Source organism: Puma concolor, chromosome F2 (assembly GCF_028749965.1).
Source record: "Puma concolor isolate L17-30 chromosome F2, mPumCon1.1.hap2, whole genome shotgun sequence".
In the NCBI taxonomy this organism is placed as follows: Eukaryota; Metazoa; Chordata; class Mammalia; order Carnivora; family Felidae; genus Puma; species Puma concolor.
The window spans coordinates 75,435,703-75,455,754 of NC_141684.1; the positions used below are offsets into that span (position 1 = coordinate 75,435,703).

Sequence of the window (20,052 nt, forward strand, 5' to 3'; positions counted from 1 at the left end):
ACCAGCAATGGAATTCAGACCTTTCAGGAAGATTAGAATGTATACAGCAGGCCCAGCAGGGCCCAACAAACTGAAGGACCCACCTCCCTCCCAGGACAGCCACAACTTGGCCCCTACCTGTAGGTCCAAACAGGAATGGGAGCCTGGACAAGAGCCAGATCTGATTTCCAAAATTAGCTGGAAATTCATACTTTTATGCAAGTTTCTTATCCTTAAATACTGGACACCAATTCAAAATGTTAAAACGGATCAAATAGGCCGAACGAAACATCTCTCTGGGCCAATTTCCAACTGCTGGTCACAATTTTGGAACATCTACTATAAAGAACCAGATCTGAGGCCTCCTCCTGGCCAGTTTTTATGGCCCCTGAATTCGGGGGAAGAAAAGACGTGGTGTTCAAAGCTGCTTCTGATACTTGAGCCACGTGAAGTTAAATGTTGCCTGCTATTTTGATGAAAAGCAGAAATGGTAGAACTGATCGATTTGTACCTTTGAAGATTGTAACGGATAAAATTGGCCACCTGGCCCCCCCATTAAGACCATGATTGGCAGGATCTACTTGCCGGTGGTATGGTGGGAAGGGGTGAGGGGTCATGAGGTCATACCCAGTGATCCTGATGCACCCTAGTCTCTCTGCCTTATCCTGTCTATAGTCATATTTTTTCAGCTCTTTTCCCCCTTCTTCTGGTCACTGCCCTGTAATTAGAACAGAAAACTGACAGGTGCGGGGGGTGCCGACAGACTCAGGGGAGCTTCCGCAGCTCCAGGCATCATTCTGCTTATTAACAAAGACCTATCTACTCTTGACTATGTTTCCAGCCCTGCTGTAAACAGTTTCCATTTGGATCTTTACAGCAATCCTATGAATGAAGTCCTACAATGATGCGCCTCCGCAGATGAAGCTTGGAGACGTTAGGAATTCAGTCAAGGCCACGCGAAGCAGAGCCAGGAGGAGAATCCAGATGATGCCAGCCCCAGAGCCGCGCTTTTAAACCACCCTTGTTTCAACCTCCTCACCACAGGATTTCATCCTGTATGCTTTTATTTGCCCACTACAGAGTACCAATTGGTTTCCCCAACCCAAAACAGAGTAAATGTCTAACAAGACCTTGCATCTGCAGGGCATATATTAACATTTTAAAGGGAGCTTTAGAATTTGCCTTCTCTTCATTATAATAAAAATAGAGCCTGTCCTTCCTCATAATAAAAATGAGTTTCCGGGAAGGACACAGAGATGAGCTCATCTCCTTGATTTGCACTTTCTTTTTAAGGAATTCAAGAGACTTGGAAAAAGACCATTGTTCTCTAACATACTAATGTTTGATGAGGAGAGGTGTTTTCCTTGTATTTTAAATGATAAAGCAAAATGCGCCTGCGCACGTGTGTGTGTGTGTGTGTGTGTGTGTGTGTGTGTGTGTGTGGTGTGTATATGTATGTGTGGGGAGTGTGTGTATATGTGTATGTGATATATGTTTGCTGTGTGTGAGTATGGGGTTTGTGTGTGTGAATTTCAAGGTACCCCCTCAGGGCAATCGATGCAGTCACATGCTCTAAAGTCCAGAGGTTAGACCATGAGCCCGGGCCACATCCATCTATGTGTTTACATACAGGTAAAGCACTTTTATGTTCTCAGCTTCTAAATTTGTTTTCCTTTTGACAAGCACATGAAGCTTTCCCTGAAGGAGGTTTTGATTCTTTCGTTGAGGTTTATAATCACGTAGCATCGCTTCCGACGTTCCCCATTCTGTATATGCCCTAACAGCTAAGACTTTTCTTCTCGCGAGTCAAAGAAAAAGTGTCTCTCTTTTAAAGTATTTGAAAGAGTTGATATATTTGAGGTGTCTCTGCTTGACTGGCAGGCCATCTTGGCTCTGGAATTCTGCAGATAATTATCACTGATGTTGCAAATGAAGACTTTCCAAACGCGGATGATTTTGACCAAGCACTTCCTCTGGCAGGAGGTAGTTAAAGATGTCAAACTAAAAGGTCTGGCCTCCCTCTCCCAAATACATCTACTTAAAAGATTTCAAAAGCTATACTATCAAAATTGTAAACTTGCCCTGGGGCAAACGGCTTGTGGACTGATAGGAATAAACTGGTGAAAGAGAATCAAAATTGAAACGCACGAAGAGAATAAAAATAAAGTGCAAGCCTCATTCAGGACCTTTGTTTTCCTTTTCCTTCTAGTAAAGAAACACTTCCCCAGGTGAGGTTCAAGTGCCAGGGATGCAAGCATGGTCCTCAGGGAAATGTACCCCTGCTCCGTTTTGCTCCCGAAATATCATTCTTGCCTTTTGTCCAGAAAGAAGTCTGCCATCTTGCAATGTTTCTGTCTTTGGATGAACAATACCACGACGTGGCACTTAGGGAACTGGGTGGCAGTGATCCACCTGAGAAGCAGCGAGGGCCCGGGTAAAAGCAGTGAGGAAGGGGTGAAAGAGGAGGTGAGGGATTCGGGAGATGCTGAAAAGATAGAGTCACCAGGGCATGATGACGGATGCTCACATCACATTTGAATTCCCAGACATCAGGGCTGGGAAAGTCGCATGACTCTAGGGGCCAAGCAGATCAAATTAGTAAAGAGTATTGGGGGTCGGGATGGTGGAGACTATGGAAAATTAGAGAGAGCACATAAAGAGAGCAGCCCCTCCTTACTCCAATCAGTTGCAGCTCCAATCATTACAGAACCAAGGCCAAAGCTTTCCACATATCCCTCTCTCCAGGAGAAGCCAGAAATCTTGCTTTTCCTGCAAAAAGTCTGAATCTAATATCAAGATAATTAATTTTTAGTTATCGATTTTCGTTTTAAAATATGGACTGTTTTTATTTAGAAACACCGTCTCAACCAGAACACCCAAAGAGGATTGAGGTGAGGGGCACCTAGACAGAGCTGAAGCTTCCGGTTTCCAGCCTCCAAAGTAGATGGCGGCACTACTCACCAAGATGAGAAATTCCTTCTCTCTCTAGATGATGGGACTTTTTTAAAATTAAGATACATCTGTAATCTCGTTCAACAACCATGGAAACTCAAGATTGAAATGGAACACACTTTCATCTGACCCAGCTATATACCTCTAATTCTTCAATTCCTTCTGCCTCTAGGATTTCTTGCAACCCTGAGATTCTATTACTCTATAATTTCTATAATGGTCCTGAGCTACATCAACTCCTACTCCTTACATCTGTGTGCAAGGCTGTGGCTTTCGAATCGATTGTTAACATTCCTTCTCCTCTTTTTTAGGCTTCTCTCCTGAGATAGCACAAGTCAGATGTGATTTGACACTTATCTTGTTAAGATGAACAATAGATCATGTCGATGCCACTCAAGTAGAGAAATGTCCACATTTTTCACATCAGTCATGTAATTGTCAAATCACTTCACCCTGCTTTTCAGATCTAGCTCAAGCTATGAGAATTCCCAGAGTTTTAAATTCTGAGCCTTTTTCAACGGTCTTTTGAAAACGAAACCAAAACGAACTTGATCTTGAAAGTGATCTCTTCATTCAGAAAACTTTTATTGTGCAGGTTTTATTGAGTGCCTACATAAGGAGAATAAAAACATGATTATGGAAAGTCACCTACAGGCTAGGAGAGGAGAAATACACGATCATTTATAAACTAACACAGAATAACATTAGTACTTAGCAAAGTGTGTCCCTCTATTAAAAACAAAATAGAACCAGTAACAAACAACTGGGAAATAAGCTTGAAAATAATATGATTTGAAAGAGATCAAAATGTGTGAAATGCTCAGGAATAAATTTTTTTTTAATTTTTAATAAAAAAGTATGCAATACCTACACACTTAAAACCATAAAACATTGCTGAGAAAAAATTAAAGAAGACCTGAGAAAAATGGAAAGAGGATTGAGAGACACAGATGTTAAGATGTCAATTATTCCAAAACTGATCTAAGATTTAATTCAGTTCAATCAAAATCCCAGCAGGCTTTTCTGTAGAAATTGATGAACTAATTCTGAGGTTTATACGGAAATGTAAAGAATTCATAATGGCTAAAACAATTACAAAAAAGAAGATCAAAGTTGGAAGGTTTACGGTTTGATTTCAAGACTTAATATAAAGCTGTAGTAATCAAAAGAGTGTGGAATGTTAAAGGTAAACATTATATATTTTATATATGTTAGAGATAGATATGATAGAGATAGATATGTTAGATAGATATGTTAGATAGATATGTTAGAGATAGATATGATAGAGATATATATGTTAAAGATAGACAATATATGTATTTTATACATATATAAAGCTATAGTAATCAAGAGAGTGTGGAATGTTAAAGATAGACATTTAATCAGTGAGAATTTGATAGAGAATCAAATAGAGAATTTGAAATAGATCCTCACATTACGGTCAAGTGATTTTTGATCAAGTTTCCGAGATAATTCCATGAGAAAAGAATAGTCTTGTCAAGAAATAGTGCTGAAACACTGGGTATTCATTTTGAAAAAAAAAAAAATTAACTTTGACCCTTATCACAGACACAAATATTAACTTGGTATATATCAAAGGCCTAAACATAACAACTAAAACTGTAAAACTTCCAGAAGAAAAGAGGAGAGTCTCTTTTACAACCTTGGGGTAGGTAAAGATTTCGTAGATAAGGCACAAATCTTTGGTGCTTCAAAAACATAGTTAAGAAAATAAAAAGACAAGCTTGACACTGGAAGAAAATATTCATGGTGTGCCTTTATGACAGAGTATTTATAACCAGAATATACAAAGAGCTCTGACAACCCAATCATAAAAAGGTAAACAGTCAAATAAAAATGGGCAAAATATGTAAATTGACATATCACAAAAAATATGACTGGCCAAAAAGCACCTGAAAAGAAGCTTAACATCATTAGTCATCGGGGAAGTATAAATTAAATTAGAAGGTGTCAGTACACATCCATTAGAAGGGCTAAGTGCAAGATTTGAAAAGAATGATTTCCAGATGTCTGTCATTCACTGAGAGAGAAGACAGAAGCGAGAGCAGACGTGAAGAAGAAATGACTAAAGTAGTTGAACACAGACTAAGTTTGAGGTGCCTGGAGAACGTACAAATTGGGACAAACTCACGCAGACAGAAAACTAAATTGAACTAAAAATAAAGACTTGGGAATAATGAATATATGAATAAAGGTAAAGCCCTAAAGTGGATAGCTTTTCCCGAGAAGAACGTATAAATAACTTGAGATGAGATAAGGCACCAGACAAAACCATAGAGAACATCACCATTTAAGGGACAGATGGAGAAGAAAAAGTCTAGGAGGTAGAGTAAGAAGGAACAACTGAGGGGCGCCTGGGTGGCTCGGTCGGTTAAGCGTCCGACTTCGACTCAGGTCTTGATCTCACGGTCCATGAGTTCGAGCCCCGCGTCAAGGTCTGTGCTGACAGCTCAGAGCCTGGAGCCTGTTTCAGATTCTGTGTCTCCCTCTCTCTGCCCCTCCCCCGTTCATGCTCTGTCTCTCTCTGTCTCAAAAATAAATAAACGCTAAAAAAAATTTTTTTTAATAAAAAAAAAAAAAAGAAGGAACAACTGAGAAGATACAAGAAAAAAGTTTCAAGGACAATACCTAGAAAGAGGACACAGTCAACGGTGTCCAGTACGGCAGATCTGACAAGTAATATAAGAATGGAAAATAGTTTCTTGGCTCCTCATCTCATAGGTTATTGCTGACGTTAACAAGTATGATATTGCTAGAGTGGTAAGCACAGAATCTAAATGACATAAGGAAGTCATGGGAGATGGAAAAGGGCCAATGAAAAAGTTAGACCATTCTTCAACACCCTAACTGCAAAGAGATGATAATGGTAGGATAGAAGGTGGGCTGGGAGAAGAATTATTACAGATATAAGAAAGTGTTCATTTATTTTTTAAATGTTTATTTATTTTTGAGAGACAGAGAGAGAGAGAGAGAGAGAGAGAGAATGAGCGGGGGAAGGGTAAAGAGGGGGACAGAGGATCCAAAGCAGGCTCTGTGCTGACAGCAGTGAGCCTGACGTGGGGCTTGAATCATGAACCAAACTGTGAGATCGTGACCTGAGCTGAAGTCAGACGTTCAACCAACTGAGCCACCCAGGCGCCCCAAGAAAGTGTTCTTTTAAACATAAGAGAAAAAACAAGCAAGTTTTTGTGCGTAGGAGTGGAATATGAGGACAAAGAAACAGTAGAGAGGCAAAGACTAGCAATACATGGGAGAAAGGGGTAGTCAATGACTCAAACTTCCCTAAGGGCTTGGGAGGTATTGTGTGCAAAATCGGACACAGGGGAAGTAAAAGAAGCAAATCCATCAGGAAGGAGCCTACAGCAAGGAGGCCAGGAACTTCTCCCAAGTGTATGTCCATTCATTATTGAGTGAGTGTGTCTCATCCTCTGGGGGAGAAGGAAGGACTGGGCAAGTGATAGAGATGATCCCAACATGCCCACTCTCTGTCTGATTCCCACATCATCTCTGGAGGATGTCAGGTCAAATACACGAACACAGTTGGGCACCTGGGTGGCTCAGTCAGTTAAGCATCTGATTCTTGATTTCATCTCAGGTCACGATCTCGTGGTTTGTGCAATTGAGCCCCACATTAGGCTCTGCGCTAACAGAGCTCTCTCTCTCTCTCTCTCTCTCTCTCTCATGCATGTGCTCTTTCTCTTCCCCTCCCCCACTCGCATGCACACACACTGTCTCTCTCTCTCTCTCTCTCAAAATAAATAAATAAAATTTTAAAAACCCCACACCAACACATTATACATGAGGAACAAAAACATCTCCTCTCCTCACATCTCTGCACAACTCTTCTTGGAGGCAGCTAGCTCCCTGGGGGAGTGGACACTGCAGAGAAAAGGGGATGTAGAGGAGTCAATGTTCCCTGTGTCACACTGCCCTGAGTGACCGGGTGCTTTCCCCCAGACCACCACGCCCATGGCCTCCCACAGCTGTCTTCATCGATGGGCTCCTTCCTGTCTCTACCTTGTTTTAGGACTCTCTCTCTCTCTCTCCTGTTGTTCCAACTCTGCCCTCCTATGGAGGCCCCAAGTGCCCTGGGCCAAGCACCTCTTTTACATCTTCCTCCCCTAATTTGCTCTGCTATACACAGAAATGTTGGAGATAAATGCTCTATAATATATTCCCAAGCACAATAACAATCGACGAGATTGTGCTATCCACAAGTCAGTTCTTTCAGCATATCTTATTACAGTTTTATGAAGCAGCTTGCTACCTACAGTTATTATAAATTGCTCTATGGTTGTAATTGTTTTCCCATTTTTTTTTTAATGCTTATTTACTTTTGAGACAGAGAGACACAGAGCACGAGCAGGGGAGGGGTAGAGAGAGAGCGAGACACAGAATCCGAAGCAGGCTCCAGGCTCCGAGCTGTCCGCACAGAACCTGACGTGGGGCCCGAACTCACGAGCCGTGAGATCATGACCTGAGCCGAAGTCAAACGCTTAACTGACTGAGCCACCCAGGTGCTTCTATGGTTGTAATTTTTGATTTGGAGCACTGGATCCAGGTAGATAAAAAACCTGTGTCCTTCAACCATATCAAAATACTCAGTTGCTTTCATTATCTGAACACTCCACTAAAGCAAACAAGTCACAGCTTCAAAAATGAGAGGCTTCTAACATGACAATCCAGAAACCAAGGAAAAAACATTTTGCCTCAGAAATTCTTTAGCACAATAAAAAGGGTCGCTAATATAAATGCAATACCTAACACTGTCCATATATTCGTTTTTCATTTAATCCAGGCAACAAATTAATGCAGGTAGTTTTTTATTATCCTCATTGTACAGATGAGAAAAATGAGGTTTAGAAATTCACATTCCCAAGTGTATACATTCCATTGAAAGCAGAACAGAAATTCAAATTAGCATTTTCTGATCCTAAGCTCTTAATAGAAAAATAATTGTTTCTCTTCATAAAATCTTGCAGGATTTTATCTAGGATATCTAGGATATCTTCTAGGATATCTGCTAAGATATTCACCGGGTTTGTTCCTCCACCAAATGGATTATCAGATAAGAGCTTCAGAGTTGGAAAAAATGCATATATTCCAACCTTACTTTCTCTCACCTCGTTTTGTGCCACACACACAAGACCTTCTCTGGACTGATTTTCATAAGCATATTAAAAAAACTTTTTTTCTAGGGGCATCTGGGTGGCTCAGTGGGCTAAGCATCCAAACTTTTGATTTTTGGCTCAGGTCATGATCTCACAGTCCGTGAGTTCGAGCCCCATGTCAGGCTCTGTGCTGACAGTGCAGACCCTGCTTGGGATTTCTATCTCCCTCTCTCTCTACCTGTCTCTCTCTCTCTGTCTCTCTGTCTCTGTCTCTCTCTCTCTTTCACTCTGTCTCTCAAAAATAAATAAATAGACATTAAAAAAATTTTATTCTAAGTTCTAATAGCTATACAAAACAAAGGAAATATCAAGAGAATAATGATAGACTTAGAAGCGAATGCCTGCAGGATTTTGGCTGTGTCCTTATATAATTTTATGACAATATTTTAACCTGTTGAATCCATCGCACGAACATGGGAACCATGGAAGAGGTGACTACAAGTAGCAAGGTAGTTTTTAAAAACAACTTTACCGAGTCTCCATTATGTGTAAAGCTCTGTGCTGTGGGTCATATGCAAAGGAATATCCCGCCAGAATTTCAGGTAAACTGGACCCCAGGCATTTATTCCAGGGATTTATTGGTGCTCAAAACCTATTTCGAACCCCTCCTCCAGCACCGCCTCAATTGTGGAAATTGCTTCCTTGGTGCATGTTTTCACTCATTCATTCATTCATTCATTCAATTAATATTTTTTGCCTTCTCTGCAGGTCCTACAGACGGGATCAGCCGTTTGATTTTGGAAACAACCCAGAGCAAATTAAACTCGGGTTGTTAAATAAGGTTTAGTTCCAAAGAGGCAAGGCAATTTCCTAACATGGCTCTGAGGCGGCTATCAAATTTCTTCAGGGCAATTCCAAAAATCAGTCTCTGAAAGTTAAGCTGTTCTGGAATCCTTCAGACATCTGAACTTTTCCAGCTCGCCCCCAGCTTTTGCATCCTGGTAGAGCTTACCAGACAGGGTGCCCTGAGTGGCCGGTAGGCCAGGAGGTACTACTCTCCGTCCACGAGGCAGCCGGGCTGGACATGAGGTCATTGGAGTCCTGGGGCCAGTCACCTCAGAGTGAGAACGGCTTCATCTGGGGCTCCTCTGAAGGCCACCTGATCTGAGCAGAGTCTGACTGAGTGCCACACCCATCCCAGAACCAGAGAGCGGGACGAGGGACGTCCTGAATGCACAGCAACCCTGCAACGTGGTGTGGAAAGCAAGACAGCGCGACAGCACCTGGACATTACTGAACAGCCAATATCGGGTACGTCCTACCTCCGCCGGACAAGGGGCGTGGAGGTCTAGACGGGTTTGTTCACCTGTGCCCGGGGAAGCATGCTGCCACAACCCGAAGCGAAGCCGGGCAGGTGCCTAGAGGCCAAGCTTCGGACTACAGCCCCAAATCTCGACCTTGAAAACATGGGAAGTGTATTTCTATGCGGAGGATGTGGTTTTAGTAATTACAAACTGGCCGCGGGGGATTGGTTGTGCGATCTGCCAGGTCGAGTTTCACAGTCATTTTTTAAATCTGTGATAGGAAAAAGTCCGAGTTCGTAGTATTTTTGGATTAGCGAAAGAAACGGATTACATTTGTCAATGGAGACAGGCAAATGTTGTTGGATTCTTTACTTTTGTTATAAATTTTATAATGACCATGAAAATAATTTCTTGCCAATGATAACTAAAAGAACCAGAGATCATTCCAGTCAAGTGGCCAATCACCCTAATTCAGTGGCTATTCTTAGCTTCAGTCATGATGGGATGACCAGATATATTTATGTCATGAAATATAAAGTAGACAATATCACCTATGATGCAGTCTAGTCAAAAACGCTTCATCTGAATCTAGCAAGACTTAAGATGTAAATTTCAGTTTCTAGGAAATGCAGGAGATAGAGAAACAAGATAAATGACACCACAGGAAGTAATTAAATTAGGGATTATGTTTTCCATTTGTTAGGTCGTGTTTTTTTGTGATCATTTTTTGATGCTCTCTATTAAGGCTCTGTACCTCTTTTGTAAGATTTATTCTTTAAAAATTTCTCTTCTTTATTAATATTATAAAACATACCTTGTTTAAAATTGGATTTTCTGTTCCTTATTGGAGTAAGAAATAAAATTAAGATTCAGATGCCTGGAAGAAGAAGAAGAAAAAAAAGAATCCATATATTGGTTAGATCCTCAGCTATATCTTCATTTAATCTAATCAGTCATCATGTGACTTGCTTTATTCATGGCCTAATTACCTATGCTTAGCCCTAAAATTTAGTTTTTCATGTCTGAGAGCTGAAGGCCTAATTTAGGAACTCTATTTCAATTCTAAGTTTACATATGTGTACACATTATGTTTGATGTGCTGCGTTTAGTTTCCCTTCCCTGCTGTTTTTATTGTTGTTCACCCTTCCCCCCCCCCCTTTCTGATGCGCTGACACGTTATCTATTATTTAAACTTACTCTTAGGTGACTTTGCACCAGGTTACTTTTCCTTCTAAGGGGCTTATTTTGTTTCCTGAATTTTTCAGAGTGAGAATGTACCAGACTCATTTTCCTTGAAGTGGGGATCTATCACACCATAAAAGCATCCCCTTCCAACCAATCCCACTTAGAATCTGTCTGTGACCTGTGTTCTGAGCCAGTCTGAAGAAGAATCCCTTAACAGGGATCCTTTGCCGTAATGCGCCTAGCTCACAGAATCGTAGCTTGCAAAGCCTATGCTCTAGCTCGTAACGGAAAAAGGCAAGTTTACCGTGCCTCTGGCAGGACTCCAAACATCTGAAATGTTAGAACATGGTGCTTTTATGCTGAAACGTTACACAATCCCTGGAGCGCGAAACTGCCGTGTTCCCACTACTGATATGTTAGGGACTGAGGGGCAATGAGGTAGCAGGTTCCATAATAAAGTATCTGTATCTAGGTGGCAGTGGCAGCACGGACACTTGAAAGACAGCATTCAATTTAGGCATTTTCCATCCTGGAGATGGTGAAAGAGAATATTGCAAGGACTTTTAAAATCCCTCCTACAGCAACCAGAACACCACTCATCGTCAAGGTTTTACAAATCACTTTTTTTTGGTCTCTGGAGTAAATCCCTTTATCTACAGTTCGGGACCCTAGGATCAGAAGAAGGAGACATCTTGATCCTGACATGGAAATCAGAATTCTCTGGATTAAATGCCTTAAGAGAAGATTCCTTTCCCTTTGTTGAGTCTGGTTTCTAGAACAGTCTTTTTTCAGAAGGTAACTGCAATATCTACTAGTTCTTAAAAATATTTACTGGATCGTGAAAAGATGAATTCCTTGCAACCCACTGCCATGAGTCAAATATAAAGAAATAAATACAAAATGCATGCCCTTCAGCCTCCAAGGGCAGATGGGGGGAAGGGACATTTATTTCTTTTTTTAAGTTTATTTGTTTTGACGGAGAGAGAGAGAGAGAGAACAAGCAGAGTAGGGGCAGACAGAGAGGGAGAAAGAGAACCCTAAGCAGGCTCCACACTGTTAGCACAGAGCCCCATGTGGGGCTCGAACCTACCAACTGTGAGATTAAGCGCCCCCCCCCCCCCCCACATCAAGAGTGGGATGCTTAACCGACTGAGCCACCCAGGTGCCCCTCTCTTTCCTGACATTTAAAAACCTGCAAGGAAAGATGCAGACTCACCGAGGGAAACTAACTCAGAGTAGACATTGATTGTTCCAACAGAAACAAACCAAACCTGAGGCCTCCCCAGAAAGGTATGGCAGAACCTGGTTTTGCCACTGCCTGGGCCAGCCCCTTGGATGTCACTTGGCCGCGCCGGGTTTTTTTTCCCCCATCTGTAAAGTGAGGGTTGGAATAAACCCTCCCCCAAACTCCTTTCACCCTTCAGTTTCTATACTTTTCCCAGATTCTAAGGAGCTCTTCCGTGTCTAGCCCCGTGTATCCTAAGGAAGCCACACGTGGTGCCGTCGTCCCACACACACACACGTCTCAGCCTCTTGCCCCCGATTGTGTTTTTACACTTCTTAGACGATGCCCAGGTGCTCCCCGGGCTCCGATACAGCGGGGTTTCTCTCCTGTCGGGCAGGCTTTGTTTTGCGCTCCTTTTGCACGGACTACAAAGCCCAGGCCACTGGGGGAGACCTCAGGTACAGATGTCAGCTCTCCTCTCGGTGGGGAGAGAGAGAGAGAGAAAGTAGCTGGGGACGATTCTATCAGCCCCCTGATGGCGAAGAGGCTGAAGGGCCCCAGAGGCATGTGATGCTTTTCCGGCAAGATGTCAATGCCGGCGTTCTGCGGCCGCACCCCGGGCGCTAGCATTTCCAGGTCCCCCGCCGCAGAGCTGCCCCTGCCCGGAGGGCAGGCCTTGCACTGCTGCGGCGCTGCGGCCACCCGGGGTGAGGGTCCCGAGCTGGCCCGCGGAGCCCCCTTCCCTGCGCCCGCAAAGCTACGCAGGAGAGCGCTGCCCTCTAGCGACAAACCTGGGAGATGCGGCGCGGCCCGAGCCTCCGCGGAGCCCTGAGGCTGCGGGCACCTGCGAAGGCTGAGGTCGTGGCGGGTCCGTGTGGCTGGGAAAGACCGGAGGCTCTCTCTGTGTGTGAGGGGGGCTCTGGGACAGTCTGTGGCCTCCCTCTGGGCTCTGGGACAGTTTGTGGCCTCCCTCTAGGGCCAGGCCAGATGGATACGTGGCTGGATCAATAAACAATAGATGTATGATGGGTGGGTGATGGACAAACCAAAGGGCGGATGATGACAGGTGTCAGATCAGATGCGCATTTCTAGGGCTTGCTATAGGCCGGACACAAGGCTAAATCAATGCTTTCGCCCATTATTTCATTTGCGCCTCTCCGAACCTTACGAACGGCACATTCCCTCTGGTTCCTATTCGCCAAACGAGGAAAGTGAGGCCTTACATAAGACACATAACTTGCTTCTTGGCAGTGTTCCGCAGAACTAGAAAGTGGCGGAGTGAGAGCCTCAACCCGCAGCCCCAGACCCCACCGCCGGCTCCTGGCCCTCTCCCCTGAGCAGCGGAGGTGCGCCCCCAAGCCCCAGGCGCCCGGGGTACCGCGTCGCTCGTCTCTCCCTCGCCAGTCCTGGCACGCTAGCATCACACCCGCCCTGCACCCCCCTGTCACTCATCAAAACCCCCAGGACACTCTGGGCACAGCGCTAGAGGCAGCGTGTCCCCGACTGGGAAGCCTGGCTAGGGAGCTGGGTAAAGGCGGGTCCCCTCCCGCCGCTGCCGCGCGGCGTGTTGTCCCTAGAGGAACGCTGTTCCAGTCCACGTTTGGGCAAGGGTCCCACTAACGCGAAAGGGGAACGCTGTCCGGGGATTTTTAAGATTCCCGATAAGTTTCCATCTTTCTGTACTTTAACCCTTCCCTGAGCGCCTCCGACGATGCGCCGGACGCGGTTAGACTCTGAGGCAGGGACCTGAGAATCCAGTGGGGGAGGTGGGTACAGACAGGTGCATAAATGACATTCGGGACGGCCGTGCCGGGCACCCACCGCGACCACCCAGCGCCCCAGGGGGAGGCGGAGAAAGGGCAGGTTCACTCGCTCGGAGGGTCTCCAGCACATTCCAGAAATCTAAGTCTGCCCACCTGCCCCTCCTGACGCCTCCCCCTCGGCTCTCTCCGTGGAGCCCGCACCCCCAGGGCGTGCGATTTCAGTGACCTCACCCGGGGGGGACTTGATGTCATCCCACTCTCTCTCCACAAGCCCCGACTGCCTCGATGTGTCACCCAGCCCCGAGCTGAGCCACCCTGCGCCCCCCGCCCCCGCCCCCGGGCCCGCGTGCTGGGGCCGGGACGGACCCCTCCCACGAGGGCGTCGGCGCGGGACTGGCGTAGGGCCTGCGTCAGCTGCAGCCCGCCGGCGATTGGGGCGCGCTCGCCTCCTTGGCTTGGGGGCTAATTATAAAGTGACTCCGGCCGCCACCAGCCCCAGGACAGTCAGGCCAAGCGAGGCAGCCGCGCCGAGCCCTGCAGTCCAGCCCGCGGCCCCGCGGCGACGCCGAGGACCGCGACGGTGAGACCCGCGTCTGCCCGCGCCCCCGGCCGCTCGCCCCGATCCCCGCCCGCCTCACACCTGCCTTGTTCTCTCCCATCTAGAGCAGCGCTTGGGACCCGATGTCGCCGACCAGCCTGCGCCATCCGAACGGCATCAACGTGAGTGAACTTGTCCAAACCGCGCCTTTGCTGCGTGCGTTTGCGACCGTCCGCCCGCTCGGTTCGAATCGGCGTTTTCCTTCATTGCCTGGGGCGCCCCAACTTTCTTCGGGTGCCTGTTTGTGACCCGGGTGAATGTCGGCTCCCCCCCCCCCCCCCACGCCCCAAGGCTCCGGTTCTCTCTCATTTGGTCTTCGCAGGTGGTGTTCTCTCCAGAATCCTCCTTAGGCTGTGGGAGCCCAGAAAGAGAGCCCCGGGCATCCGCGGGCTCGGGGGGCCAGTGGCAGTGCCTACCTGGAGGCCGCGGGGCCATCTGCCCCCTGGGCCTACAAAAGCGGCGCCGGCCAGGCGGGAGGGGGGCCCAGGAAGGCGCATCCCTGGGAGCTCCGGCTCGACAGCCGCCGGCTGGGACTGTCCCGGCGACGGGTCCCTCCGAAGGTCGCGCGCTCTGCTCCGGGCGCGCTCCGAGTTCGCGTCTCTTTCTCCCCGCAGCCCATGGCGCGGTTCCTGACACTCTGCACTTGGCTGCTGGCGCTCGGCCCCGGGCTCCTGGCGACCGTGAGGGCGGAATGCAGCCAGGACTGCGCGACGTGCAGCTACCGCCTGGCGCGCCCCACCGACATCAACCCCTTGGTGAGTTACCGAGGCGGGCGGGCGGGAGGGCTGGGAGCCGAGCCGGTCCGCAGACAGGGCGCATCCCCCGGTCACACTCGGTCCCGCCGCCGCGGCGCCGATCTCCGCGGTGACGCAGGTGTCCGACCGTTCCCTGAACGCCTACCAAAGTCCCGCTCTAGCTCTCAGCTTCGGGACCCGCGACCCTCTAGTGACCGATAAAAGAGGCAGCGTCTCCCCACAAACCAAGTTCGTTTTACCCCTGGGGATGCAGGAGCCCCGGGATATGCGCCCTTCAGCATCTTGGAGAGCATTCGGTGGTCACCCCACCTGTCCCAAAGACGATGTTCGGTCACCCCAGTTCCCAACATATCCCACGAAGGTCCCCTTGCACATAACCCATCCTCCCATCCTTCCTGCAAATAATGTCATTTTTCATTAGTGACATTTCGTTATCTTTCTTTGGATTTCATTTCTCCAGCCCTTTCAACTTCAGGTCCCTCAAGCCCTTACCCTCACCTGTGGATAGGAGAGAGGAAAGGGTTGGGATCGGGAGGAAGGGAGAGGAAGGGGGGTGCAGTGGAAGGGGGAGAAACAGATCAGCACATCTTACAGGCAAGTGACCCCGGAATTCAACTTCTGTCTTCCCTTGAATGTACTTTTGTCATACCCACTAAGACAACAATTTAATTTGCTATGAAAAAGGCACAGGAAAGGTGTCCAAAGAGGTCACAACAATGCAAAGATAACTACAGGACAGAAGCTGGGGGGAAGGGGAGGAGAGAAGCGGAGAACAAAGAGCCCCCACTCATTCTAATCATAGTCCCTGTGCTGGTAAATCAGCCTTGGTGCTCTACTGAATCAGAATCTCTGAATTGGGGACCCAGGAAGCTTCATTTTAACTGGCTTCTCCAGGGATCCCTTTGCACAGTCTTCTCAATTTGTTGAAATTCCGTGATGACTTAAGAGGCTCAGTAGAAAATAATGTATTAATCCAAAGAGTTAAGTTCCCCATCTCAGCCTTTGAAGAAATGTTGTGATGTAGACGTATAAAATAGGGGTGAAAATTAAGGAAAGGATTCCAGAAAACCCAAAGTGTACGTTTCAGGTTAAACGTTGGCTTGTTTCAATTGAAGTACCTGGGCCCCTTCATTCAATATGCACAGGTACTTGCATGGCCTGAAAGAGAAGACACATAGTAGGGCTTTATATTTAAACTCTGATAAAATGTTGCATCTCAAATAGGGGCAACAACCCCCTTCAGCTAGCCTTTGTCGTTCTGATTTGTTTGGCTGATGGGTTTTGCCTTGGCTGATTGGTTTGCCAACAACACTGTAGGGTTGTTAGTTTCTCTGTGACAAAAGACTGTTAATGACTGTGTTGTTGATATTACGGCAGTTCTGGAATTTCAGCTCAGATGCAGAAGACCTATGAAAAATGAGGTTGCCTGACCAAAAGTATGTAGAATCAACGTAACAAATATGGAGCCTCTACCACGTGAAAGTCACTTGTGTTTTGTTTGGTGATGGGTGCAAAGCTAAGCAGGAATGCCAGGGTTGTTGTCCAGATGCATAGACATATATTGGAACTTGTAAATTAACATCACTTCTTTTAGCATGAGTGTGTGTGTTTTGTTTTTGTTTTTGTTTTGTTTGTTTTCTAGTTGTCATCATTTCTTGTTGAAAGAATCTCAACATTAAAAAGCCTTTTGGTGACAGTATACAAAATGTTCAATGGTAATTTTTGGCAAAGAGATCGTTGATATTTCATTTTCGAATGGAAATGGTATTGACCCCTGAACAGCTTATGTTTTTAGTGGTGTTTTTGTTTCTTGCTCAGATGTCCAGAGTAACACAGGATCATTTTAATTGCATCATCTGGAGGGGTTTATAAAGCATCCCTTTACTTTTCTTAGACACAAAGTTTAATTATTAGGAGCTGGTTAAAGAACCCTAAGGAATTTTGTTGCACTAAGAAAATACTTTCTTGCATTGTGAAAGTAACATGTGTGTGTTTTATACAAATTAATATACCAATATATTTTAAATACCAAGACTGGGCCTGGTTTTACTAAATCAAGGGTCTGTAACCTGGGTTCCATAAGTAGACTTGAGGCAGCTATCAAAAGCCCTGAAACGCCCAGAACTATTATATAGACTTTATAAATGGTCATGCAATATTACTTCTCTTTTTATTATGCCCAAGTGGTCTACTGGATAGAAGAGAATCTTAAGATTGTTAGAACACATAGTCTAAATCTTATGCTGATTAAAATTTAATTATTACATAATAAAAAGAAGGAATTATATACAGATCACATCTCATTCCCATTTTATCAAATAATATGATTTCCATTGGGAGGGGAAACTTTTCTGTACATTGGTAACTTAAGAAATATGAATAATGTGTGAATATTTGCATATGCATAGTTGCATATCAGATCTCATCATAAGAAAGATTCTGTTCAAGATGATTAAATCTGTTTTAATCAACCAAGGGGGCAAAAAACAAAACATGCAGCAACTCAATATGTCATCATCCAAGTAATTCATAGACTTACACTGAGTTTTAGAATGTCTTTCTTCTGCAACTTATTCTGAAATTGCTGTCTTTCTTTCAAGGATGAAAATGTTTGCAGGAATACTAAATGCCATTCCAGGTAGAATAGTAACACAAGAAAGTAAACAACCTAATATTATTAATATTGACCTTATCTGTAAGACAAGAAGATAAAAGGAATCTGGGGATGATATCCCTAATTAGGTAAAGAGAAGTTTCTCCCTTTTGGTTAGAAAAAGCTTGAACAAAATGCAATCAACAGTGGAAGGTTACTCAGTGAAATTAGATTGTGCAGGCAGCCAGTCGAGGTTAAAATTGGGTGGAAAAAAGTCTTTTACAATACTGAAATGGCGTGGTAGCTACAGTCTGTCCAAATTCAAAGACAAATTCTAATTTGACTCAGTTAATTACCCACAATGATTCCATTTCCCTTTGATGTGCCTGTTCAGAATATTGAAAAGCTGTAATGAGAAATTGGAAATCACGTTGTCATAGAAGAGTTTCCATAGGAAAGCACACTCCACACAGACACACACACACACACACACACACACACACACACAGAAAAACCGTTTACCTAATGAAACCAGAAAAGCCTCTTTGTATCACTAAATGGGATTCCTTTCCCAGGCTTGCACCCTGGAATGTGAAGGGAAACTGCCTTCTCTCAAGACCTGGGAAACTTGCAAGGAGCTCCTGAAGCTGACCCAGCTGGAGATTCCTCAAGACGGCACCAGCGCCCTCAGAGAGAGCAGCCCCGAGGAGAGCCACGCGCTAGCCAAAAAGTACGGGGGCTTCATGAAAAGGTATGGAGGCTTCATGAAGAAAATGGATGAGCTGTATCCGCAGGAGCCGGAAGAAGAGGCCCCCGCGGGGGAGATCCTGGCCAAGAGATACGGGGGCTTCATGAAGAAGGACGCCGAGGAGGAGGAGGACGCCCTGGCCAGTTCCTCGGACCTGCTGAAAGAGCTGCTGGGGCCTGGGGAGACCCGAGACGGCGGCCGCCACCGTGAGGGCGGTGATGATGAAGACGTGAGCAAGAGCTACGGGGGCTTCATGAGAGCCTTGAAGGGCAGCCCCCAACTGGCGCAAGAAGCCAAGATGCTGCAGAAGCGGTACGGGGGCTTCATGAGAAGAGTCGGTCGGCCCGAGTGGTGGATGGACTACCAGAAAAGGTACGGGGGCTTCCTCAAGCGCTTTGCCGACTCTCTGCCCTCCGACGAAGAAGGCGAAAGCTACTCCAAAGAAGTTCCCGATGTGGAGAAGAGATACAGAGGATTTACGAGATTCTGACCCCCTTCCCGGCCGATGACCCCAGGCCCCAGCAGGCCTCCCTCTGTCCCCCGGTCAATCGTGTGTTATTATCGCGCACTGCTTGCATGGTACAGTGGCCTTTATTGTCTGGGTAACTAACTACACAACCTGCAAGCGCTCGCTTCGGGCGCCGTGTTCTCTCGACCGTGTTGATGCTCAGTATTGGTCTATTGCAGCTGTGTCGTGTTCATGCTAAAATGGTTGGTGTTCCTTTGTCCTTCACTCTTGACAAAAATACCAGTAAATGCTTACTTGTAAATAGGTACAATAAACCCATTACCCCGACTGCATGACATTCTTGTAAGTTTCTTCTTCCCCAAGGTTCTCATTCGCCTTCCGGTCTCCACGGTATTTCCTAAAGTTGAAGACACTGAGGCCATCTGCTTTTGACAGACTCACCACTGGCCTCCTCTTCCAACCGCTGACGCGGCCAAGCCATTTTTCGTTTCGTTCCTTACATGGAAAATCTTAGATGAGTAAACACACGGGGCAAAATACAATGTATTTCCACTCTTCGTTTCTGGAAATCAGATACAGGAAGAAAAACCAAAACCTAATAAAGAAACTAGCTATGCCCTCATATATAAGGCAATCTGCACTGATATCCAGATGTGTATGTCCGTTTTCTTCAGCAAAGTATTTTAGAAGTTAATAAGAAATGAAAGATAATTTGGTCCCATTTCACAAACGCAGATGAAGCCCTCTGGCTAAATAGTTGAACCAAGGTCGCCCAGCAGTTGAAGGACACAAGTAGAATTAAGATCCCAAACTTCTTGCTCCCAGGCAATAGCCTTTGCCTTCCAGCTCCCTGTCCCTCGCTCAGGTCACTACCAACAACTGGAAGAACTTGGGACTGTATCTTTCTCACTATTGTATACTCTGATACCACAACCCAGACTGCGTTGTCCAATATCTGATAAATGGACATACGAATGAGTAAAGGGATGACTGAAGGGATTTGGGGGCCAGATCATTTGAAAAGGTATTACAGACATTTGAGAAGGCAGATTATCCCACAAGAAGCTTATGGCCATTTCATATCAATTAAACCATTGGGGACAACATGCAACAACAAACATAAGAACATATGTAACATTCCTTCTTTCTTTCTAGCTGAAACTACCTGTAGCTAAACTCCCATCCACTAAGTCCTTTCTCCAGGACCCTCACCCACTCTCTCCTTTGTGTTCCTCCCCCCAAATTCAGAATTTAGCAACTCAGAAAAGGAGAGAAAGAGTCTCTACCCTGCAGTCCACCACCTTGCAAGCCTGTGTGCTCCCTTCTGGAGAGGCAGCCCCGCTGTCCTG

At 45.8% G+C, this 20,052-nt stretch overlaps 1 protein-coding gene and 1 long non-coding RNA gene across 2 annotated transcripts in view; one reads left to right on the plus strand and one right to left on the minus strand.

Annotated features, from left to right (window-relative positions):
- LOC147572115 (uncharacterized) overlaps positions 1-14,394 on the minus strand; it is a 390,805-nt gene extending 376,411 nt beyond the window's left edge. The window contains exon 1 of the long non-coding RNA XR_015246584.1: positions 14,181-14,394. This is a non-coding gene — a long non-coding RNA (uncharacterized LOC147572115). The remainder of the gene's footprint in view (positions 1-14,180) is intronic.
- Positions 13,967-19,035, plus strand: PENK (proenkephalin). The gene is made up of 4 exons (XM_086695119.1): positions 13,967-14,120; positions 14,204-14,260; positions 14,753-14,893; positions 18,062-19,035. Exons 2-4 carry the CDS (start codon positions 14,222-14,224, stop codon positions 18,722-18,724), a joined length of 843 nt encoding a protein of 280 aa, XP_086551245.1. The 5' UTR covers positions 13,967-14,120; positions 14,204-14,221; the 3' UTR covers positions 18,725-19,035.
- The last annotated feature ends 1,017 nt before the right edge of the window (positions 19,036-20,052 follow it).